Below are 27,362 nucleotides of genomic sequence, written 5' to 3'. Positions count from 1 at the left end.
TAAGGGGAAACATCCTTCACGCAGTAGAAGATAGATTAACGCAAACAGGACGTATCACCACATCTCTAACCCCCTCAAACCTAACCGGCAATACAGCACACTTAGACCCGAAGGTGATTATAGAAAGCCTTCCAGAATGCCTTGGGCGACTGGAGGAGAACCCGACTAGCTTCGTCAATGGATCGGTCAGCCTATTAGGAAGGACTAATTTACCAGAGGACATCTTCGTTCAACTCATCACACCGCGAAAGGGGCAAGCCGCTACTTGATGTAACCCATGAAGGGTTTAAATCTAAACTGGATGGACTTCAAGAGGGAATTCCTCGCTAAGTTTAATTCCGAAGGGGTGAAGAGCTCCGTGAAAAGGAAGATACTGACTGAGGCACAACTCACGGGCGTGAGAGCTAGCGCCTTCATCCTACAGAAGTACCAACTCTTCAAGCGTCTGTACCCGGAAGGAAGCTAAAAGTAGATCTTACCAGATATCACAGAGCTACTCCATGATAACATTCGACCCCTAGTGAAAGTATCACGATCCAGATCCTTTGATGATCTACATAGAATCATCGCTCAGCTGGAGGAGGAACACAAGAGCAAAGGTACAGAAGAGACCAGCACAGTTAAGAAGTGCTACCGGTGTGGAAGAGCGGGACATCTGAAGAACACCCGGCCTTGATGTCGGAAAACTAGGTCTGGCCCATTCTGGATTGAGGGGGGGATGGGACCGGGAACAGGGAATGCACCTCAAGACCTGACAGATAAGCAACCCTGGTCAAGTAGGAGAGGGTTTGGTCAGATAATGAGTAGAATAGGCCAACCCACCCAGCTATCATCTTAAGGATTGGCAACAAGAATTTTTCAGCCATACTCGACAGCCAAGCAAGCCATTCATTTGTCAGTGGGACTGTTGCCAGATTACTACTGCCTACGAAGTCTCACCACCTCAGAAGGGTAGTGGGAGCAGTGAGCACCGGACGGAATAACCTATTCCATCCAAGGACAGATTAACCTAACCACTAAATGCATGAACATGCCTATTGTAATTGGTGTTGCAGTGATTCAGAACCTGATACCTTGACATCATATTAGGTCATGGAATATAAGGTGATCCTAGACTATGCAGCTCATGAAGTCTTTTTTGGGAAAAGGCAGACATCTGAGGGTCGCTTGGCACGATGGAAATCTCTCGGATTCGCAAGGATATGCAAGTCGACGTAAACCTGGGAGATATCCAATTAACACATCTTCGACCGAGTGAAGAAGAAAAGCTGAGACACACCTGAAAGGACTTTCCAGAAGTCATCACCAATAAAATAGGACGGACTACCATGGTAACGCACACCATTGAATGCAGCACTTCCTCACCCATCAAGCAACGTCCATATCCAATCAACCCCGATATGCGCAACTTCGTCATCCAGAAGATTCAAGAGATGGAAGGGCAAGGTCTCATCGAACCCTCTACATCCTGTTGGGCTTCACCTATCGTCGTACAGAAGAAGAAGGAGGAGGAGAAGAAGAAGAAGAATGGGGAGTATCGACTGTGTGTGAACTTCCGCATGTTGAACGAAAAGACCGTTAGTGATGCCTACCCCATGCCTGACCTGAAAGAATCGCTGAAACAAGTGGGTCTAGGATTTTCAGCACGCTGGATCACTACTCCGGATACTGGCAAGTGGAGGTTGAGGAAATTCCTGGACCACTGACTGCCTTCATGACACTAAGAGGATTGTACCAATTTGCAGTAATGCCCTTTGGATTGAAGAATGACCCTGCCACCTTCACGCGACTGATAGATAAAGGTATTATCAGGATATGTTGGAGGTTTTTGCCAAGTGTATTTCGACGACATTTTAATTTACAGCAAGAGTTTTCAAGAACACCTTGTACATCTGAGGAAAGTGCTGGAATGACTGAAGATTCATGGACTGACTTGCCAACTGGAGAAGTGCCACTTCGCCGAGTCCCGCGTAGAATATCTTGGCCATGTCCTAACACCTGAAGGCTTAGAAAGGCAACCGGAGAAGAATCAAGCTATTAAAGAAGCTGAATGGCTGCAGACCAAGCGACAAGTACGTCAGTTCTTTGGCTTGTGAGGATGGTATAGCAGCTTTGTGCCACACTTTAAAGAGAAGTGAATACCACTCGCCGATCTACTCCATAACAACCACCCTTTCCCATGGGCCAGCAAGGAAGAAGCAGCATTCCAAGGCATTAAGGCTGCGATATGCAACGCTCCTGGTCTAGCCCATCCCAACCCTCAACGGAAGATGTGCCTGTAGACGGACGCCAGCGACTCCGGCTAAACAGTGTTATTCCAGGAGAGGAGTGAGTGTGGAAGGGACATACGGTATGCCAGCAGGAAGCTATCTCCCACCGAACAACGCTGCTGCACTGCCGAGAAGGAAGCCTTAGCCGTGGTGCGGGCCATGGGCAGATTCAGAGGCTACTTGGAAGGAAGTTCCAGTTCTACACTGATAATGCTGCTCTCAAATGGTTGAACTCCATCTCTGGCTCAAAATCTGAATTGGTGCGTTGGGCTCTGTTAATCGCAGAATTTGATTTCGTTGTGGGTCATGTCCCAGGACCGACGAACATAGGAGCAGACAGCTTATCTAGGCACCCGGCGATGGAACCCGAAGCTAGGAGCACCATTGTCGGGAGGGAGTTCCCACAAAAGTACCCGAGTGAGCCCAAGGACCTTTTGACCTTCAAGAAGGAACTTGGTCTAGGAGTGATCAAACAGTGGCAGGAACAAGACAAACCCTGTAGGACCATGACTCAGTGGATCAGGAGACAGAACACAGATAGTCGACTCGTCTCGAGGGAATTCAAGATGTGCTACAAGAACTTCCGGGTTGATGGAGCACTCTTGATGTACAGGTCGCACTTCTCTGACATGCCTACAGTAGTGGTGATCCCCAGACAACACACGATGGACAGCACAGAAGCCAGACATCCAGGAGGCGAAGAGACGTATCAATCTATCCAACAAAGATTCTTCTGGGTCAACAAACGGAAAGACATCCTGGACTACGTGAATGGGTGCTACATCTGTGGCTGCACCAAGGCGAGCAACAGGAAGTCAGATCCAGCCAGTGACGAAGACGGCCACAACACCTGTGGGAGGTCATCGCCCTGGACTTGATGGGTCCTTACCCTAGAACACCACAGGGTAAAACAGGACTCCTAGTAATCAGACCTCTTCACAAGATAGATTGAGGCCTTTCCGATACCAGAAGCCACGATGGGACGAATCACCAGCCTTCTACAAGATGAGGTATTTAGCCGCTACGGTTACGTACGGTGCATTCTGTCAGACAACGGGAGTCAGTTCACGTCGAAGTGGCAACAAATGACGACGGAATGGGGTGTGGAGCACTGGACCACCCCTATGTAACACCCAAGGGCCAATCCAATGGAACGACATAACCAGGAGCTTAAAAGGATGCTAAGAGTCCACCTGATAGACAAAGAACATCGACTGTGGGACCGTCACATACCACAGTCGCACATTGTCCTGCGACGACGCGTCAACCGTGTCACTGGCTATTACCCCCATTTCTTGGTCGACAGCTGTACGGCACTGGGATTGGGAGATTCGTCCGCCACTCACTTCTGGTCAAGATGATTCAGCTGTTTCCCTGGCAGAGTGGCAGCAGAACATCAGGGAGAAGCAAGCTTTGGCCGAGAAGAAATCCCTTACCCAGCCCAAAGCTCAAGATGTTGAAGAGACGCAGATCTTCCTACCAGGCAAACAAGTACTGCGGTGCAACAGCCCAGTCGGTAATAAAATTGGAGGGTTTCACGCAGGTCTCGCACCTAAGTGTGTTGGTCCTGTCGAGGTGGATAAACAGCTTGGCCATGGGGTCTACTTACTAAAGACCAACCCTCCTGTCAAGGTCCATGCATCAGAGTTGCGGCAAGTCACCCAACCGCTGCGCATACAGAGTAAGCCTGAAGGAGAGGCTACTGACGAGACAGCTCAGCCTGGTCATAAGGAGAATGCATCGACTATCGTCGAGGAAGAAGCTGGCAGCGAGGTAGCCCTGACCCCCCCGTCACGACACGATCCGGTCAAGAGGAAGAGAGCGCATCCATCGATGTCGAGAAAAAGAGAAGATACAGCCCACAACCAAGGCAAAGTCGATGAGTATGTCAGTGTGGAAATTGTTCAAGTTATAGGGGGGATATTGACGCAAATGTAATAAACAGATATAACTTGAAAACGGTATTCTCTCACCCGTCAGTATATAATGCAAGTGTCGAGCTTGTATTATTATTATTATTATTATTATTATTATTATTATTATTATTATTATTATTATTATTACTTGTAATGTATGGCTATGAAGTGTTGCATCCGGTTAGTATTTGTATTATTATTACGATTCAATCGCGTTGTTTGTGAGGTTATGTCATGAAACATGTGCTGTACATAAATATTTATGAGTTCAGTTAATGTAAATGCCTGTAAATTAATGTTATAGGCCTATAATTTATTGCCTGTATATGGTGTGTAATCTGCTATAGATTTGTGAAACACACTGTAACTTCAGAATGGCACTAGATGATGGTAGAATATTCTGTACATTATAATCATGTTAGGCACTCTAGAATTTACGAGAAAATGTATCTTTCTAGAAGCTTGGCCAGGCACCTATATAAGGTGGTGATCTTGATGGTAGAGACGAGTTATTGTTTAGTAGGAGGAGCAGGAGTATACTTGTGACCTCATGTTGTTCTGACATGCAGTGGTTGCAGTCTGTGTTGAAGTGATGGGCAGTTAAAATGGCAGCTTTGTTGATGCATTTTGCTAGTGACAGCAGTGATTAAGGTTATGTATGTGTTCAATTTGTAAATAGATGTGAATAAACCTCGATTCTCCGATTTCGGAGGGACCATTAAAATAAAACGTGCAACACAGGTAAACTGAAAATCTGGGAATGAATGAAAACCATCAACAATTTGGCTAAACATCACAAAAATTAAATATGTATAATTATCATCTTACAAAAACTCCTAAACCAAACCAAACCAAATCAAACTACAGCCCCAGTGAGCCTCTGCCTGCCAAGCGACTGCTGCTCAGCCCAAAGGCCTGCAGATTACGAAGTGACGCATGGCCAGTGTGACGAATCCTTTCGCCATCTTACCATAAGAGTGCTCCTCAGTTAAAGGTAATCACGTAGGCTAAGTGGACCTGGAACCAGCCCTTAACTTACATCCAGGTAAAAATTGCTGACCTGACCGGAAATTGAAACCGTGCCCTCCGGATGAGAGGCAGGCAAGTTAGACCATGAAACCAGCATCAAACATTACGAGTAGGCGAGTTCAAAATCTCGATACTTCATATTCAGTTTCACAGGGGAAACTTCGTCAGTTTCCTGTAAAAACTTCTTTCAGTTCAGCAAAAAAAGCATCCAACATGATAGTGAAATCCCTTCTTTTCTTAATCTTCCATTGTAATTTGGTCTCCGATATACTGTTCGTAATCAGTTTCTGGAAATCTTGTACCTACATAGACTTTTAAAGGTTATGGTGAACTCGAGAACATGGTTTGGAATATAAGTATCGATTCTCAAAGTTTTCGAATACATTATGTTCAATTCTGCCCATCACTAATCCAATCAAATTGGCAAGAGAAAAAAATTATCATCAAAACTTCAGAAAATACACTTATTCATGACCTTGAGCTCGGCTTGAATGCGCACTCGCTGCACATGTTGGTACGAGTTGGAAATGATTCAAACCATTTAAATGTAACATGCGCAAATAAAACTACTGCGTTTTTTTTACTTTTAACACAAAAACTTAAAATTTCCAATCGTATATTAGGACCAAAACAGTAATAAGCAATCCCAAGACATCCTATGGCTTTTTGTATGTAATTTGCAACATCTGTTCTGGTCTCGATGACATGATCATGTACGATAATATTAAAATACTAGATTTGTGCAAGATTTGTGTTAAGAAGAAGCAGTTTCTATTCCTGCCTGAAAGCCCAGTTACTATACAGTACCCTGAGGAAACTGCCGAAAACTTGTTTGGCAATACAATCGAAAAAAGTAAAAATATAAACATCTAAACGTGGACATAATGTGGACGTTTTATAAGTGCGAACATTTGACGAAACTCGTTCCGTATTCATGCTCTATTGGTGGGAAAATATCTTAATTCCCTGCATGGGAACTTAGAATTTCCATTCAAGCAGAGCTGTCAAAATGCGCTGTGTCTCCTTAATTTTGTGGTTAGTCTCTGCTTTATGGTTTCCGAGATTCTCTATGCCACCCGAATGCGATGCTAAGATGCTCCTTTCTGCAAGTTCACCGCCGATCGCTTTTCCAGTACAGTACTTGCTCTAATTATCACAATGAAGGGGCGTTAACATCAAGATCCAGAAGACGTATGCCATAGCCGTCCTGTCGTGAGATAAGTTACAGTTTATTAAAAAAACACTTGATCGAGGATTTAGCGTTGGTGCGACTGAAATTTCTGGACGGTTGATCCGGGAAATCGTTTCTTCGAGGAACGGATAATACGGGATTTTTACGTGATTTAACCACGTAATTTGAACGCATTATCCGTGAAAATGTAGTTTTGGGAATGGATTATAAAGGTTCCACTGTAAGTATACCAGCTGACAGCATTTAGTGTGCGTCTTTGTGGAAATGTTAATGTCCAGTGGTGAATCCTGAGGTTCCAGCGAAGGAGCCACCCTGTAGACTGCTACGCTAAAATATGAGTAGCAATTGAATGTTAGGCCACATCAGAATCCAAAGGCTAATCCTTTTACTACCAGGTCAAAGGAAGATTTACCAAAATGGTACTTTTCACGACCAAGCATGTAATTAACACTGAGGGATTATCTAGTCAAAAAGACCTTCTATTAGCTTATATATGCAAGAAATGCAACTGTGATATACTTCTAGTCCAAGAGACTCGTGATAAAATAAGCCTGAAGACCAAAGATTTTTTTTTTGCTAGTGGTTTAACATAGCCCTACCATAACAAAGGGGTTTTTTTTTGGTGATGCAAGGCTGAGAAAATGATAGGCTTGGGAAGGTAGCAGCAGCAGTAAGTTAAAAAAAAAATTACCTTTGATGTAACTTAACATATTTGAGGGAGGTAGAATGGTAAGTGGCATTGGCACTGATTTCACCGAAGTGGCCAATGCTAGTGGGATTGTTGAAGTCGCCAAGTCACTTCCTTGTCCATGTTTCAACAACTTTGTTTCTTCCCATGCATACTTCGAAATTTCTGAAGACGTTCTTTTCTTTTGGCACCTTTCTCCAAGTAATAGAAAATATTAACAAGAATCTCATGAATTCCAACTGGTGAAGTTGCAGCAGCTTTTTCAGCAGCTGTGGCCTTAAGGTACTGCCCCAGCATTTTCCTGGCAAATTGGAAACCATGGGGAACCTTATACAGGGCTGTCGACAGTGGGATTCAAACCCACTGTTCCTCCCCCGAATGGAAGTTCAGAGCTACATGTCCCAAACTGCACGGTCAACTCACTCGGTAGACCGAAGATTGATTGTATGGATATGATAAATGAAAGATCACATGGCAATATGTTCTTTTAAGAATCTCTGGTGGAGTATGTGTTGCTTACACTGGTACTATTGTTTTTACCTGTGTTTATTATTAATTATATGGTACCACCCTTCTTCATTTGAAACTTTGAAATTTAACTTCTATTATTTTGTGAAACAGTAAAAACTCTGTTTACTCATCACTAGAGAATTACTGTATTGAGCTAAGTAGGTCAGGTGATAGAGCTCTGGCCTTCTGAGCTCAAGTTGGTGGGTTCAATCCCAGTTCAGTCTGATGGTATTTGAAGGTGCTCAAATGTGTCAGCCTTTTGTGTTGGGAGACTTACTACTGGCACATTAAAGAATTCCTCCAGAACAAAATTCTGGCACATTTGCGTCGCTGAAAACCATAGAAGTAGTTAGTGGGACGTAAAATAATAATAATAATAATAATAATAATAATAATAATAATAAATTATTATTATTATTATTATTATTATTATTATTATTATTATTATTATTATTACAGTAGATGCTGCTTATTATGATCACTCTAGGACTCAGATAATTGGTAACATTTACAGATTGATAACAGTAGCTGAAAAATAAAAATTGATAGGTACCCTACTGTATTTATTCATAACCAACATGCACACAGTGAAACACATACTGGTACACAGCACTGCAATACAGTTAACTGTTTTCAGCTATGTGAAATAGTCTGTAATTGTTGTATGCTTCTGGTTGTCTCTCAAAAGTCCATTAATGCATCTTTCATATTCTTAATGTTTTTGGAAGTCCACTGACCTACACTGAACACCTCGTTGCAAGATATCTAGCGCCTGTCACATTTCAGCATTTGTTGGTGTTAGGGAAGTTTCGGTAACATCGTCATAATCAGCATCGCTATCTTCTCCACCGTGTTCTTCACCTCTCGTATCGAATTCTGCAGAAGTAACTGCCTCACATATGTTGCTGTCTGTTTCGCATCAGTAATTATGCCTTGATCAGTGTTCGTGCATTCCAGAAATTCACCTTTCATTAAGCCTGTTGAACAAAGTTCAACATTCTCCTCTACTTCTGGTAACTCTCTTAAAAATTCCCCATGCTGGAAACCATTCCTTATTTTACGTGCCGAGACGTTATCCCATGACATGGCTAGAAGATGCAGGGCATCGAGAATCGAGAATGCTGGTTGTGTTTTGGCAAGGGCATCGGCACTAGTTTTATATTAGTCCTCTATGTTTTCTAAGATTCTTGTGCACATTTCATGGCAATAATACGCTTGCATGGTTGAATTAATGAAGTCGTATTTGCCGGTAAGAAAACCACGTTCTCGAGCTCGCAATTCACAATGTGTGCTGCACAGTTGTCAACCAGCCAAACTATTTTACAGTCCAGCCTATTATCTCACTTCAGTAGCCATTCTTTGAAAATCAGGGCAGTCATTCATGCATTAGAGTTGGAATGATAGTCCACTGGAAACTTATTGATGCCTTTAAAGCAATGTGGGTTCTTACATTCCCCAATAACTAACCATCTTTTTTCACGAGATATACTAGCACAACATAAAACTGTTACTCGTTCTTTGGAGGTTTTACAGCCTTTAGCACTTTCATTTTTGAACTTTTTTTTTTGCTTTACGTCGCACAGACACAGATAGGACTTATGGCGACGATGGGACAGGGAAAGGCTAGGAGTGGGAAGGAAGCGGCCATGGCCTTAATTAAGGTTCAGCCCCAGCATTTGCCCGGTATGAAAATGGGAAACCACGGAAAACAATTTTCAGAGCTGCCGATAGTGGGGTTCAAACCTACTGTCTCCCGAATACTGGATACTGGCCGCACTTAAGCGACTGCAGCTATCGAGCTCGGTCATTTTTGAACAAGTGTGTTCAGGCTAGGCGTGATAATACAGTGTAGACTCTTCATCATTATACACACACTCGGAAGGGAGTTCAGAAGCAATTTTAGGCCACTCCTCTTCTATCCACCTCTCAGCTGCGACAGAATCAGCGTCCTTCTGCTCACCATGCGTTCGTTTGTTCACTATATTTTCTCGGTTCTTCCAACCATCCCTCCATTACCACGAAATTATTATTTATTTATTTTCCAGTTTTTGCATCAGAGAACTGTCAACACGAGCATCATTCTCATGAACATTGAGAACCACAGTTTTAGAGCAGATTCAACTTGATAGTCTTTTCCATCACGATTTTGCTTACGGTTCAAGTATTTTTCTTTTGCTGCCTTAAGAATATTGTCTGGATTTCTCAATAGCTTGCACAGAAGAGGTTGTGAAATTCATAACTCCACGGCAGCATTGTGTTGACTCATTGTAGGCAATTGGTCATAACGTTCTATGATTGAAAGTTTCTCTTTAATGGTTAAATCTTTAAATTTGCTTTTCACACTAGCCATCACTGCACTACAGCACTAAGAACTTCACAGTGCAAAAGCTTTAGTAAGACTCCAGTGAGTGGTCCTTGGCTAAATTATCGTAAGGGAAGAAACAAACCAGAAAGTGTATGCGGGAGGGTTACCACCTGCGCTAACCGGTTTTCTGCCGCACACTTGCTACAATAGAGAAAGTGGCCTTGAAGACGGGCGCAGTGTAAAAACAGGTTTTTAAAGGTTGGGAGCGTTTTCTTTGTATGCACTCTACTCGCATACTTGAGAACGAAATCCTTGAAAACAAATGTGATAACATAAACCGAATTCCTGATCACAATAAACGGAAGATTTTCAGTGTTTCAGTATTTGTCCGTAGGGGACTTAATAAAAGTGATTATATAATACGGTTGATAACATCCGTGATTACAGTAAATGGTGTCCACTGTATTATTGTGTTTTTATCAGGAACGCATCAGTGGGACATCAAATTTTGAGGTATTTCTTGCGGAAGCCAATAAAGTGCAAAGTACACAACTGGACTTGATCTAATTTGTAACCATTTGATGATACTAATAATTTCTTGAATATCATAAAATATATCATAAATAAAAATATATAAAAACTTAATAAAAATTGATCGAAATGTCCATAGTATGGGCGCCAGAGTTCACCAGAATGGATCCCTCGAATTTTGATAGAGCACGATAAACTTTATATCCCAGGGCGTGTACATAATACTGCGTACTGGTACATCTGCTGCAGGCCTTACCTAACCTCCTGAAAACGACTAAATAGGTAGGAACTGCACCTAGGTTCATCAATAACTCCACTGATTCTAAAATAGCTAACTATATTCTTAACAAAATCCGTTCATGAGCATCTCATCAACACGCAAAATTATACATATAATACACACATAAAATATTGCTGGAAGACTCCATATTTACAACAACAACAATGAAAACAGTGGGAAAACGAAAGCGAGAAGTCCGATGAACAATGTACATACATGTAGATAAATACCCTTCACTGTCTCTGTATCAATACTGCTTCCCAACTCTCATAATCAGCACTTCTGACATCACACAGATACTGTACCTCGTAATACTGTGTTCACAGACTTTAACACTTGTTGCAAAGATATATACATTTGAGCAACATACGCTTATCGATCCTGAACATAAATTACGGAAAGTCTGAGATAGCTTTCACCAACATATAATTCCAGACCTCCACAAGTACTACAACACTTAATGCGTACGCCTTCCGCAATTTGTTGATCAGCCACTTTCCACGAACATAACAAGACTACGTTCCACGAACGTTTGAAGTCCAGTCCATTGTAGCCGTGTCACTCGAATACCGTATATCAGCACTACTTCCTTCTCGTACAGTCTGTCCGCACTACTTCCTTCTCGTACAGTCTGTCCGCACTACTTCCTTCTCGTACAGTGTGTCAGTACTCCTTCTTGTCCGTACCGAGTGTGGTTCCTGCCGTTTGATCAACCTTTATAGGCATCAGCATTCCCCTTCCTCTCACATAATACATCTGGATTGGTCCTTGCCAGCCAATCATGATAGATCCTCTTTTCAAGACCATGCCCTGAACTCATACTTGGTCCCAAGACATAAACAAACGCTGGGGTATATCACATGACTCGTATAACTTTCCTAGTACAACAACATCAACAAACACATCTCATCAGACACTGGGATGTCCGCATGAGTCATACGAATTACCATAGTCCAAGAATGCAATGTTTTCCCACTCATGCAAAACAAATTACTCATACTACATATATGGTTACCTTCCAGCTTACAAAGATTAATGACAAAATATACAAATGAAATACAGATAATAATAATAATAATAATAAATAATAATAATAATAAATCGAATACTGACAATAATATCTCTAACTTCTACATACAGTGCGAGGGTGTGATATATGTACTATCACAACATAGCTCCTATATTTTTGCCTGTGTTAATTGGACTGCTTTTGGTCTTTGCTAACAAATGTGTATTATGTTACAGACGATGAACCACAGCAGCAATGAAGTGAAACAACTTATGGCAAGAATATGTTCGTTCCTTGCTAAAACTGTACCACCGCAACAGATGGCTTCTGAATTACTCCGGCTCCTCATTCCAATGCTGGTGAACGGAACTAAGGAGAAGAATAGTTACGTTAAGGCTAATAGTGAATTTGCTCTTGTGTATGTTCTCAGGTTGAGACATGGTGATGAAATGCAACAGGTATGTCTACTTAACCATGTCTTGAACAGTAACAGACAGTTGTTGTTAGAAGTGTATAATGAACATTTGACAACCCTACTCCTTGGCTGAATGGTCATTTTAGTAGCCTTCGGTTTATAGGGTCCCTTGTTAAATTCCCGGCCAGGTCAGGGATTTTAACTCTCTATAGTTAATTCCTATGGCTCAGTAGCTGGGTGTTCGTGTTCGACTGAATACAGTGATACACCTCTTTATCTACACACAACACATCACACTACTAACTGCCATAGAAACACTCAATAGCGATTACATCCCATCACATAGGGTTGGTGCCAGGAGGGCATCTGGCAGCAAAACTGGCTCAAATCCACACATTGGCCTCCTGCAGGAAAGAAAAAAGGGAAAAGGCCACATAGTAGTAGAATGAACATTTGAGAATAGTTGACAATTTCCTTGGAATGAATATTGTGTAACAGTAATGTGACCATTTTGGAAATCATAGTGGTGACAGCAAAAATGAGAATGGAAAAATTAAAGAAGATAAGAGACAGTAAAATAAAAGTGTGGAAATTAAAAGATTGTACAGGAAGAATTTCTGGAGGGACTGAAACAACAAATTGCAGTTACTGAAGTAGGAAATGTGGAAGAGGAATGGTGCAACTTCAAAAGGGCTTTTGTAAGTGGGAAAGAACATTGACAAGAGTTAAATAAAATGAGGGGCTGTGGTGGAATGAGAAGGTGAAAAAAAAAGAAAGCCTGGCTAGAATGGAATAGAGGTAAAAGAAGAAAGCAAAAGGAAGTATCCTGATAATAAAAGAAAACTTAAGAAATTGGTAAAAGAAGAAAATAAAAAGGATGGAAACAGATGGAGCGGGCAGTAAAAGAATACTGTATGGAATTATACGAAGCAATAGGAAAGAATTTATACAAAGCTGATGAATGAGGAAGGTGGAGAGTTGATAACACATCCAGAAAAATATAAAGAGAAGATGGAAGATGTGTAGTGGAGATGGTAGTAATGCAGTGTGATGACTCTACAGTAGAAGATTATATAACAGTGTTAAATGTGGAATTAGCAGTCCGTAAAATGAAAATGGGGAAGGCACCAGGGATGGATGAAATTAGTATGGAAATGATAAAGGTTGCAGGACCTGTTGGAGTACAATGGGCATACAGATTGTTAAAGTGCAAATGGAAATGTGTGCCAGAAGACTGGGGAAAGGGTATAATACCAGTCTTTAAGAAGGGGGACAAAAAAAGTGTATGATAACTATGGAGGAACCACACTCGTATCACAAGTGGCAAAAATATTGAAAATAATGTTAGAGATGCGAATGAGAAGAAAGGTAGGAGGAGAGTTGCAAGAGGAGCAGTATGGCTGTAGAAGTGGAAGATTTACAGTGGACTCAATCTTCAGCATGAGGCAATTAATGGAAAAGAATTGGGAATATGGAAAGTGTCTAATCATGACATGCATAGATCTAACAAGTGTTCGCAGGGAGGTGGTGTGGGAAACCATGGTCAAAACAAGACTGGGTACACAAACTATGGAAATGGAGCAAGCAATGTAAAAAAACTGTGCCGGCAGCGTACACTCGGTTTGGAAAGACAGAACGGTTTGGAAATTAAACTGGACTAAGACCAAGGAGTGTGCTGTCACCTTTTTTGTTTTTAATGTTATGGACAAATTTGTAAAGGAGATAAAGGAAGCATATGGGAATAGGGAGATGAAGTTATTACTATTTGCAGACTATATTGTGGTCCGGGGAACAAACAGCAAAAAATTATAAGATCAATTTTGTGTATGGAATGAGAAAATTAAAAAGTGTAGTATGAAAAATCAGCACAGAGGAAAGAAGACAATGGTGATATCAAGAGGAGAAAGACAGCAGAAAGGTATTGTGAAAATTGGTGGTCAAAGCCTTGAAATTGTTCATGGTTTCAAATACCTAGGGAGTTAATGCAGAATACAAGGCTGGACATGGAGATTATCAAGATTATCAAGAGGGTGCAACAGGGCAATGCATTCTACCAGATTATAAGAAACCTTGTCTGGAATAAGTGTAAAGATATAGTGTACAAAATATATTATGCACCCATATTGACCATTGCGGCTGAGACATGGACAATGACAAATTGAGAGTAAAATTCAAGCCAGTGAAATGAAATACCTAAGTAGTATGATGGAAAAGGTAGATTGAGAAATGAAGATGTGTGAAAGGAGGTCAGAAACGAAAACCTGAGTGAGAGAATTCATAGAAGTAAACTAAGTTGGTTTGGACATGTAAAGAGGGTGGAGGAGGAAAGAATACCAAAACAGATGATGGAGGTGAAGTTCGAGGGGAAAGAGAGTAAGAGGGAGACTTAGAACAAGGTGGATCGATTCAATAGAGAAGTGGAAGAAGAAACCTGGACTGGGACTACATGATGAAAGAGGAATGGTGGAAGTAGAGAAGTGCCATAAATGCCCCAACCTGGCAGTAGCTAGGCAAGGAGAAATACTGATGATGATGATGATGATGATGAGTAATGTGACAGTGAAGCAAAGTGGAAAGGAAAGGGACAGAAGAGATTGAGGGAAGGGGTGTTGTTTTGGAGTGGAGGTGCCAACTGCAATAGTGAAGTAGGTTTTATTGTGTGGGAAGACCTGGTACAGTACATAGGTCTACCAGGTAAATGGCAGAATCATGAGAATCGTACTTGGCTTGGAGAGTGGAGTGCAAGAGTTTATCCCAAATATATGCACCTCAGATGGGTAATGTCGAAGAGTCTAGAGGAGTTCTTGGAGGAACTGGAGAGGTGTATCGAAGATAAAGAAGTTGTGATAATGAGACATGAATGCCCACATAGGAACAGACAGACAAGAAGAAATAATTGGTCCTTTCTGTTTTGGAAATAAAAGTGCAGAAAGAAAGCTACTACTAGATTTTTGTGAGAGGAATGGATTAATAGTAGGCAATACGTGGTTCAGAGAGAACAGCAGTCAAAAAATAATTAGATATGGATGGGAACAAAGGAGAGGAAAAAAATCGCTGATATGATTTTAGTTGAAAGAAACAGACAGTTGGAAAATGTGACAACTATGCCAGGAGAAGATTTTGAAGAAGACCATAAAATTATAGTAGCTAAATTGAGACTTTGTAAAATAGTGAAATTAAAAGAGACAAGAGAAATAAAAATAAAGGTATTGTAACAGGAAGGCTTGAAGAGCATGAGACTTATGTGGGGCGTGTACGGTACATTAATTGGAGTGGTACAAGGAGCGAGAAGGTTTGCTTTAAATGAAGTTTGTTAATTTTTCAGACTGTTGATTTTATTGTGAAAATTTAAGTTCGTATTGCCTCAGTACAAAAGCAGATAAATTGGGTGTGACCTTTCTCAGTCCTGTGGCTGGCGATATCCCGCATCGTTCCGCACGTCCTCACCATGGATCAGCTCTCGGCACCATGGTACTACGTACCCTCTAGAGAAGGAAGCCCTGGAAGTTCTAGAAGATCTGGGAGGTCTAAAAGTTCGGTTCGCCGAGGTCACTCGCTCGGAAGAATAGTGTAAACACCAGTATTTAAGCCTTTGGAAATATCGGATGTGTCAGCCTGAGGTGTAACTTCTGAATTGAGGAAGAATAAATGCAATGATCAGATTGAAATAAATGTTTCTTTAAGACTAATAAATATTCACTTAAAAGAATAAAAATTAACTTTCATGGAGTTGAATGTCAATGGAATCAAACTCACAAACAAATTTAAAGTACATGACACTTGGCACAAAATAGATCACTTAAGTTTTTGAAGAATACAGCACAATTGTTTATGGAGTTCTACTGCTTGGCGATTATTTTTACAAGTATTTACACAGTTTATTTAACACTGAATGTCAATGTTAGAAGAACTAAATGCTTTGCTTGTGAAATTAGTCTCGTTCACATGCACTGTCACAAATAATAATGCTGATAATGAAATTAATTCTCTTCACAAACAGTTGTAGGTTTATAAGTGAATTCACACGGGAAGTTCTCCAGATTTAACTTGAATGAACACAAGCCCTAATGCACTGTTCTGCAAAAATGTTTCAATCATTTAGAAGTATTTAATGCTTGAGAAAAACACAAGTCTTACTGCACTTATTCCATACTCTAAGCTCCCTAGCTGTGGAAATATTCAATCACCTTGAAGTATTTAACACTCGAGAAAAAAGAAGTCTTACTGCACTGTTCTGTCAAAATATTTCAATCACCTTGAAGTGTTTAATACTCAAGAAAATAAAAGTCCTAACGTGTTGTTACAGAGTTTAAGTTCATTAGCCATAGAATTATTTCAATCACTCTGAAAGAGAATGACATCAAAGAAAATACAAGTCTTAATGCACTCGTTTGAAAATCCGAAGTCCACAGGACTTTCAATCACTTCTCATAACTTGGTCGATTATCACATCGTGACGCGAACTACCATCAGTCTACCGTACGAGTCTGACTGTGGGACTAGACTGTGTCGTGCTGAAGTTTTTGCTCCCTTTTTATAGCAGGATCGGAGAGATTGTAGCTATTTCATTTCATTCAATATCTTCTTTAATCCAAGGTGTATTTTAACAAAACTTGGTGATATGGAATATATTAAAGAGGCGCAGACTATTTATCCTCGTGTTTTAAATCCTATAAAAGTTATTCATGATAGAAGGTTTGGAATGTTCGATGGATGATGTAATGTAGCCTTGGCCGGTTCCTACGTCATCCACGCCACGTCTTGCACAGCATGTTTGTTTGGAGCCAGCCGTTCGTTTGGCGCGCGGCGTGTATTTTAAGTTTGAAATGCGTGGACTCTAATGTTGGACCAGCGTTCCTGGTACAGTATAGAAATTAAAGGAAAAGGGAGCGCACGATAAGTTCCAAGAAAAACGTGTCTTTAAACAGTGTTGAAGAGGAATGGACCAAGTTTAAACAAGGTGAAGTGTGCAGAAGATATATGTGGTAGAGTATCTGAGGAAAAAGAAGGAAAAGGAGACAACCCTGATGGAATAACAAAGTAAGGGATACAGTGAATGAAAAACAAAAAGCATGGATGAGCTGGATAGGAGGCAGAAAAATGGAGAGTAGGCGAAAGTATTATGAAGCATAGAAAGCATGTCAGAAGATAGTACAGGAAGAGGAACAGAAGTGCTGGATAAACTTCACAGAAACCTTGCAAGATGATGTTCAAGGAAGTAAGAAAGTGTTGTATGGATTGGTTAAAAGCAAAGTAAACAGCAGAGAAAATACAAAATTTGTAAGGACAAATACCAGACAAGGTTTGGCACAGAGAGATGATATTGTCCAGCAATGGGAGGCATATTTTGCTACATTACTTAATATCAAATTTAAAGAACTGGATGAAGATGAGGAACATGAAGAAGAAATGGTGGAAGAAATCCAAAATGAAGATATAAAAATGTTGAAATTAGGAGGAGCTATAAAGATACGAAAGTGTCTAAGCATCAGGTTTGGATGAATTTGTTACAGAGATGATAAAGGCAGCAGGACCAGTAGGGTTTCATTAGATATATAGATTATTTCGAGTGATATGGAAGATAAAATAAGTACCAGAAGATTGGAGAAAGGGTCTGATGATCCTAGTATTCAAGATGACCTAGCTGTTAGCCCCTTGTAAACAACAATCATCAAAGAATGTAGGAGCTATAGGGGAATCACGCTCATTTCACATCTAGCAAAGATCTTTGAGAGATTATTAGAGGGAAGACTGAGGATGACAGAAGAAAAGGAAATGAAGTGCAATATGGATTTAGAACTTTTGATCTTATTTTCGCATTAAGGAACATGATGGAGGAAAGCTGAGGAAGGATTTAATAATATAGATATCGAGAAGGTATATGACTGTGTACCACGGCAACTGGTCTGGGATCCATTAATAAAAAGGAAGGTAGGCAGAGCAGAAGTACAAATGACTAAAGCCATGTATGAAAAGTGTGTACACTGAGATGGGACAAACAAACTGGTTCAATGTAAAAAAACAGGACTTCGACAAGGAAGTATATTATCCTCTCTACTCATCAGTCATGGATGAAATCCATAAGAGTTTACAGCAAAAAAGGGGAAGCAAAGTTAGCAGATAACATTGTAATATGGGGTGAAGGTGAAATGGAAGTAATAGAACATGTTACTGAACAGAATCTGGAGAAACAGGAATATGGCATGAAAACAAGTGTGGACAAGTGTAAGACAGTAGTGATGACGAGAGGTAATAGAAAAGGAAGAGGGAATATTGAAGTAAATGGAAGACAATTAGAAGTTGTGAATAGCTTCAAATATTTGGGGAGTATACTTGCAGAAGATGAGAAAATAAACGAAGAAATTGTAAGTAGAATCAAACAAGCCAATGGGTTTTACCTGTGTGCGAGGTAGTGTGGAACCGGGACGTCCCAGAGAATGCAAGAAAATTCTGTACTCAATATATTGCACACAATTTTGACACATGGCTGTCATGTGGACAACAATAATACCTGATAAAAGTAGAATTCAAGTAGTCGAGATGAAATTCCTTTGAGGAATAATTGGGAAAGACATGAAGGGATAAAATAAAAACATAGAAATCAAAGAAAATTAAACTGCAAGACATGATAGACCAGTAAGCTAAAATGATACGGACACAGTGATGAGAATGGAAGAGGATAGAGTTCTGAAGAGAGCATTTATGCTGAAAATAATAGGAGAAAGACAACTGGGAAGGCCCGGAAATAGGTGGATGGATACGGTGAAGGTAGAAGAAATATTGTAGGAAGGAAGGGAATGGTGGGGGGAGAGAGAACTGTGGGAGTCGTTGATTTACAACCCAACCGAGAGGACTGGAAACGGGAAATGAAGAAGAAATAATGTGAATTTAATTTGTCACCAACATAGTGCTAATAAATGTTGGGCATATTTTACTGTTCATAGATTTAAATGAGTTAATCGCTTCATGATTTGCTTGGGAAAGAAAAATGTTGCTCATTCATTAAGTAAACAAAGAAATTAATACATAGTTGGTTATCTCATTGTTAAGGATAATGAATTAATGCAGCTTGTGTTCTCAGTAACAGTTTTAGATACGCTTGTCTTAAACATTTTCAAATGTTATTAAAAAAATAAGTTTAAATTGGTGGAATGTTTGCTTGATGCATTAGAAACTTACTTTATAATTTTACCAAGTACAATTGAAGGACTTCGGAGCATCGGACTCAGACTGACATATAAAGCAAAATCTGTTTCAAATAAATCTATAAATCACGCAGTCACATTACTGACATCTTTTATGCTGTGTTATGTATGTGTAAATTGTTTGGATTTTCATTATTAAGTTTATATGTGTTTGTGCAAACATTGTTGTAAAGTATATTAATATAACATTGAAAATTTAGTTTAGGTGTGTATAGGGCTTTCTTGCCTGTTTGAATGGCTTATATACATCACTTGGTTTGTCCATTTACAAAAAGAAACAGTTTACGGTATTCCAGTAACAGTAATTCCTCAGAATCTTCACTGGTTTCACGACATTTATCACCTCGTCTCGGACTGTTGTAGAAAGTGTGATTCATAGCTGGAATATAAGGGAGAATATCTTAAATAGAAATTTCAAAGAATTATGTGGCAGTAGTTCAGAATATTTCAGCCCAGATGTGACTTATTCACATAATCGACTGCGTTTCTTTAAAGAAACGTCTGGAAAATCATTACAGGTGTACTTCACTTACATGGTGTCTGGATTTCTCTGATTGAATTTAAATGGTTTGACACTTCAAAACCAAAGAGCTGTCTAATCATAATGTCCAGCTGACATTTTCTTTTATCAAACTTGCTTGTTTGTAGATTGTCATGTAATTTTGTTTTATTACTGTAACATGAAATAGTCTTTGTTTGTTCCATTTGAGTGTCATCTGATGGCATCCTTCTAGATTGTAAACAGCTCTGGATGTAATTGAGTCGTATACGTGAACAAACGCCTGTTACATTCCCTATATATTGAGAAAAACGGCAATAAAGATGATTGTTGACCGCAGGTCATGGCTACGCGAGAGGATGTAACATAGACTTTTGTTCTGTAAACCAACAGGTTAGAAGTGCACGTGTACATGCTCACTTATTCGCACATAATGTATGCAAACAGAGGAGTAGGGTTATTTTAAAGTTTTAGCCTAATTATGATGTTTGGTGCATACAACATCTTTCCACTCACTGGGGTCACTTTTTCTTTTCCTGCAGCTGTTTTTCGTCAACTTGTGTACACCACTTGGGGACAACAGTACATTACGATGACGACTATCGTCTGATTGCATGACTATGGTGTTGATGAGTAACTAAATAAACTCAGTAATATAAGACTGAACAAACCTGAACAATCTCCAGACAAGAATGTGTTCATTACATTGGATTCAATTCGTGACATTGTCGAGCGCTCGCGTGGGATACTATGTAACCTGGACTTTTGTTCCATTATTTTTCAAGTGCATTTCTCTTCACAATTTCCAGAATACTATAGCCATCTGTTGAGATATTCTCAAACTACATGCAAATACAGATCCAGGACGCATCATAGATGTTTGTTCTGTGAATATCTCATATGCCACAAAAATGTAACATTGACGTTTGTTCGCGCATACGACTCAATTCTTGAAAAACTTTTCAACTTGAGCAAAGTCACGATCAGATGATATAGGTGTATTACCTGAAACTGCTCAATGCTTCCAAAGCTTTTGGAGCAAGTGGTATATATCCGCAATGTAGTCATGTTCCAGTTTTTGCCTAGACAGTTATCAGAATAAACAAGGTGATGTTAGCTTTGTTGTTCAGTGTATTGAAGAATTTCACTTCCTTTGTCTTTATATAGAACCAGTATATAGGAATGAGTTGGCTTTGAATGCACAGTTACTCTTGAGCTATGAACTCGGCATCAATGAAGTCCTATGCTACAATATATTATTCTCATTATAATCTTACCTCAAGTAAGTTCTGTGGTGGATTTGCTTCTTCCAGTTAATCTATATATATAAAATAACTTGTCCTGACTGACTGACTGACTGATTCATCATCGCCAAGCCAAAACTACTGGACATAAAGAAATGAAATTTTAGGGATACATTGATATTAAGATGTAGGTGCTCGCTAAGAGATGATTTATGGATATTCCATCGCTAAGGAGGTGAAAAAGGGGGGTGAAATTTTAAAATGAGTGTATCTATATGTCAAAACTTTACAGATATAAAAATTGGTATTTAGATTCTTCTTTAAAAATTTGGAAAATCCCAATAGAAGGGGTGAAAAAGTGTGAAAAAGGGGTTGAATGCCTTTAATCAGGATACCGGTACTTATATCTCGGGAAATGAAGATATTACAGACTGAAAATTGGTACTTTTGATCTCCTTTAAAAATAAAGAAACATGTATCTTTTTTTGAAAAATCCATTTAATGGGGGGGGGGGGTGAAAAGGAGGTGAATTTTTAAAATGAGTGTATCTACATCTCAAAACTTTTAAAGTGTACAGATGTAAAGATTGGTATTTAGAATCCCCTTTAAAAATAAAGAAACACTTTTTTTTGTTTTTGGAAAATCCCATTAGGAGGGGTGAAAAAGGGGTTGAATGCCTTAAATGAGGATACTTATATCTCAGAAACAGAAGATATTACAGACCTGAACATTGGTATTTGGGATCTCCTTTGAAAATAAAGAAACACGTATGTTCTTGTTTCTGGAAAATCTAATTAATGGGGGTTAAACAGGAGTGACAAATTGGGGTGAACTTTTAGAAAGACTATATCTTCAATATATCTCAAACATAAAATGTTACAGATGTAAAAATTGATATTTGGATCTCCTTTAAAAACAAAGGAAAAAGCGTTTTTGGTCGAAATCATTTTGGGGGCGGGGGGGGGGGGGTGAAAAGGAGTTGAATTCCTTTTATGTGGAGACGTATCTCAAAAAAAACTGAATATGTTAGTCATAATTGGTATTTAGAAGATCCTTTACTATTAAAGAGACAAGTACTTTTAACGGGGAATTCACTTAAGGGAGGGGGTGGGAGTGTGAAAGGGAGTGAAAAAAGTGAATTCTTTTTTATGGGGATACTTATATCTCAGAACTGAAGGTAACAGACGTGAACATTGGTATTTGGAATCTCCTATAAACATAAGGAAAGACTTATGTTTTGGGGGGCGGGGGAGGTAAATCAACTTAACCGCAGTGGGGTGAAAAAGGAGTTGAGACAAATTGATTTTACTCTTCATAATGTACTTATTCTGATCATAAACTGATAATTTTTTTATCTTTCCTGGGTTCGCTTTCAAGAACCATCCTTTCCTTCGGAGTACATAAAGTTAGATTACAATAGATTCTCCTGGCATATAAATAAAAATTTAAACACATTTGAAATAATACCGAGCTCGATAGCTGCAGTCATTTAAATACGGCCAGTATCCAGTATTCGGAAGATAGTTGGTTCGAGCCCCACTGTCGGCAGCCCTGAAAATGGTTTTCCATGGTTTCCCATTTTCACACCAGGCAAATGCTGGGGTTGTACCTTAAATAAGGCCACGGCCGCTTTCTTCCCTCTTCCAGCCTTTTCCTGTCCCATCGTCGCCATAAGACCTATCTGTGTCGGTGCGACGTTAAGCAACTTGCAAACAAAAAAAAAAAAAGAAGAAGAAGAAATAAACGATATGAATGATATTGACCGTGCAATTGTTTACCTCTATAATAAGGTCAGTAATTCACGGAAGTATATCATTCATGTCGCAAGAAATCTCGCGCACTTGCCTACGCGCAACGATGGTGCTGGTCACATTGTCAGCAATGACAATGGCAGAGGATGTAATTTACCACCAAGTAGCGGTCTTGCATCTTGCTGTGGGTTCCAGACCATCAATAATAATAATAATAATAATAATAATGATGTTCTGGACCGTTGTCAAAATGTGTGAACCGCGCTGGAAACGTGTCCTGGCCGGGTAATGACTACGATTGCAGTCCGGCTGCGGGTTCAGTACCGCCAAGGCATCCAAGACGACACCACACAGGATCTCCTCAAGGATTTGATCCATATTGAAATGCTTATAGGAAAAGATGGCAAATATTTAGGGACCCGACTGGCCGGGTGGTATAGCTGGACCTAGCCCGGGAAGTAGGAAATAGATTGCTGGAAAGAAAGATTGAAACATGGGAAGAACTTTGCCATAATCTCTCAGGAAATGAGTCAGATCACGAATTTTGGCGGATTCTCTCAGAAAACGAGTTAGATCGCAAATTTCGGCGGATTATATATAAAACGTTAGGCATTCAATTATAAATGTCATTATAATACCGTAGCGAAGCACGGGTATCTTGCTAGTTTGGTATACATTCATTGGAACTCCTTGCACTCATATTGCCAGCTGCTTCATCACTAACATACATATAGGATGTAACAGTGAGGTACGGCCAAACTTGCAGGACATATTTCTCACACATAGAAGAAGAAAATGTTATATGGACAAGGGTCCATATATGCTTTTTTTCCATGTGAGAACCCATTATCTACAACTCCACATAGTACATTAATCATAGGAACAGAATGTACCAGCAGGTTGATGCATGCATCAATGCTAACAGAGGGCATTTTGAACATTTCACGTAAGAAAGAGTTTCATGTGCTATGGTAGCTGCCTATGTTAATCAGCGGTAGTGTCAGCCTCCAGATCCCAAGATAGTGGGTTCAAACCCGGCAGAGGTAGTCTAATTTTAGAAGGACGGGAAAAAGTCCATTCAACACTCTGTCATATGATGTCAGCATGTAAAAGATCTCTGGTGACACATTACATGACAAAATTAATTAAAACTCGGCCATAGACGCCCAAGAGAGATTTGGTTTTTATTATTATTATTATTATTATTATTATTATTATTATTATTATTATTATTATTATTATTATTATTATTACGATGTTTTGTGGATTGGCAGAGGTGAAAGAAGGTGCGGGCGGGAATAGGTCTCAACTTACGAAATTAGAGTTAATTTAAAACTTTAACAAAGGTTATATTTTCTTTTCAAAATCAACAAATAACAACAAATAACAAAGATGTAACAGGTACCAAGTAGCAGGTTAACAATTTAAGAATTTACAGAACCCCAAGATTAATTTCTGAGCTCTCAGCTCACCACCACAATAGCTAAAGGGCAGAAAAACCCCTAAATACGAGGAGCACTTGCTCCTAATTACCAAGTTAAGAGGAAAATAGCAGAACCGCTCTCAATTTGACAAGCCTATCAAAGGCTACACAAACTCCATTTCTATCCGCCCTTAAGGCACACCAAGAAACAGGGGTATTCGATACCCAGCCTACAGGGCCTTTACATGAGGAAAATAAACATCAGGTTAAGTTACTGGCCCATAAAAATAGAATGGAGGCGAAGCTTGCACTCCTAATAAACTCTTGAAACCTACTTGGCACTAGGCCGCTTACGCAAGGGCTAATCCCATACTAAGGAGGTGACACGATAAGAAAACTTTATTACATTATGAAGAGAAGAAAAACGGTTATGAAAACATGGTCACCTCAAAACAATATGAGTGGGAGCTCGAGAGGGTAGGCACTCTCTATCCCAATTTGTAGTTAGAGATGGAATTGTTACCAAATGTCTATTACATTTTAAAGGTAGGTTACATGAGAAAGTTTTGAACCTGCCCCGAGGGTTAAACTGCTGAGCTAGCAAGAAATAAAGTTATTAAACGGCCATTACCTTGTGGATGAACTGCTGCCCGAAGAAAGAGGCGCTTCCCGCCCCCTGCTACATAATCGCACACTAAGCAAGATGTCGGTGAAGTGGCACAGAGACAAGAAAATCAGCAGTTTATATACCCTCGTGGAACATTTGAGACCTTTCAAGAATGAGTACACATACCCCCCACAACTTTATTGGATAGCTAAAAGCAACATGTCCATATCGGAGAAGACATACGTTATTGGTCAAAAATTAATTAGAGAAATTCGGGATTGGCTAAATTCAAAACAAGCGGGTAGAGAAGGGTTATACTGCCAACCCAAAAAATGACTGAAAGAAATTTAACAAAGAACAAACTTATGAATACCAAATTTCTTCAGAAAAAGAACAGTTCCTTCACTAGGGTGCACAATTATAGTTCTTAAGTAGTGCCATCTAGAAGAGAATGTCCACACTTCTTGCTACAGAGCAAACAAATACAAATCGAAATAGACATCGTTCAGAACACTTCAAAATTTACAGTAGAGACATCTTCCGAGAAACCTTTGATTTAATACAGATTTTAAAGTTCAGAGTTTCTCCTATAGAGAGGTTTCAACTGGCGCAATATTTGAATTCGCGGCGTGGAGGTGTACCGCCCGGTACAATTATTATTATTATTATTATTATTATTATTTGTTATGCTGATACATTCTGTTCCTGTGTTTTTACCATTATTAATATACTATGTAGAGTTGTAGAAAATGAGTTCTAGCACATAATAATGTTTCCGGACCCATGTCCATATAGAAATATTTTCTTCTTCTGTACGGTATGTAAGGAATGTGTCCTGAAAATCCAGCCATACCTTACTTTTACATTCTATGTATAGCTTTCTTTTGGTAAGCATCAAATGACTAATGTGCTCCTAACTCTCTGCCATCTTGTAAAATTAATGACATAGGACTGTCAAGTTGACAGAACCCAGGAAATCTAGAACAAACATTACTGTATTATTCTGCTGTCTGTTGATAGAATTTATTACTACAGTAGAAGTCCGTTAATAGCGAGAATTCATAATGGGGAAAAATTTACTTTTAGCGGATTGTCGTTATCCGATTTTTTCGTGAAAGTCGGGAAAAATCCCGCCCACACATTACGATCGGTATGTAACGGCAATCCGTTTGTTCAAACCTTGCATTTTCGCAGATTTCCATGCTGTGGCTTACTCGTAAGTTATATTTCTAATTCAGAGACGTGTGCGTGGATGTTCGATATCATTCTGAAGAACTGGAAGAGTATCACTCCAGTGGCTTCTGTGGCAAACTTAGACTCATCTGTAGAGTCCTGCGCGGATATACAAAATATTATCCGCGGATATTGTAAATATTTAACTGCAGTATACTACACCCAGGGAATTGAAATGGATAGATCTGTTAACATAATACAATAGGCCTGATACCTGGCACCAGAACCCCTACAGTCACAGATTTATGAGGATCTTTCTCTTGCAACAACTACGAACGTATTAACCTTTGTTGCTTCCTTCCATTAATTGCAGAGAGGGGCCAGTTAGGCTTAGGTCAGATTTACGCCTGAATGGACTAAGGGCTCTTTATATATTCTCCCATACTACTGTCAAGGGTTGCCAAACCGCAAGCAAAAATAAGGGTTTACCTGAGTGAAAATGAATAAACTTTATTATTTATAAATTATCTGCAAAATTATCTGCTTTGCCATACACTTTGCATCCACTAAGACACTAACTTCGCAGATATCTGCATTTGTGCAGGGCTCTACTCATCTGTATCATGAAAATATATTTCATGCACCAGTAATGATAACGTTTTTGCTATAAATTACTCGGGAATAGCTTTTCTGTTTTTTTTTTTTTCGTCGCACCGACACAGATAGGTCTTATGGTGACAATGGGACAGGGAAGGAAACGGCCGTGGCCTTAATTAAGGTACAGCCCCAGCATTTGCCTGGTGTGAAAATGGGAAACCACGGAAGACCATTTTCAGGGCTGCCGACAGTGGGATTCTTTCTGAAATTTAACCAAGCGCATGAAAATAGTGTAACCTTGTCGTGCGTGTTCCTCATTAAGACAATTTCTCGCTAATCACGTCGTAAATTCGAGGTCCCAATTCATGTCTTATTAAATCTGTTTAAAATACCTCATTTATCGTGCCACAAAATTTCATTATTACTGTTCAGTACAATCACATTTTTTCCAGTCACAAAATTTTTCTTTACCATCCCTTGTGAAAGAAACATGGTTTCCAACACAGATTAGAGCCCTTGCCACAGGAGGCATGTTGGGGAAAGTTACGCGAAAATGGGAAATGGCGTCGAATTCCGGAACTTCAGAGGGTAAATTATAGCTTTGGGAAGCAAGCCATTAGCCTCAGGAAAGTTCACTTTTGCTCTCTGGTTTCCATTGATATTGCTGAGTAACCCAGTAAGCCTGTTTGTGTGGTATTTCGCGTTCCATTCAGAAGTT

General features: G+C 39.7%; 1 protein-coding gene across 1 annotated transcript in view; it reads left to right on the top strand.

The window, feature by feature from the left end:
- Positions 1-27,362, top strand: part of LOC136864677 (stalled ribosome sensor GCN1) — a 599,881-nt gene that overhangs the window by 561,006 nt on the left and 11,513 nt on the right. The window contains exon 40 of the mRNA XM_067141987.2: positions 11,967-12,188. Coding sequence (XP_066998088.2) covers positions 11,967-12,188 — 222 coding nt within the window. The remainder of the gene's footprint in view (positions 1-11,966; positions 12,189-27,362) is intronic.

Source organism: Anabrus simplex, chromosome 2, assembly GCF_040414725.1.
Source record: "Anabrus simplex isolate iqAnaSimp1 chromosome 2, ASM4041472v1, whole genome shotgun sequence".
NCBI lineage: Eukaryota > Metazoa > Arthropoda > Insecta > Orthoptera > Tettigoniidae > Anabrus > Anabrus simplex.
This window is presented reverse-complemented; position numbering and strand designations above follow the sequence as displayed.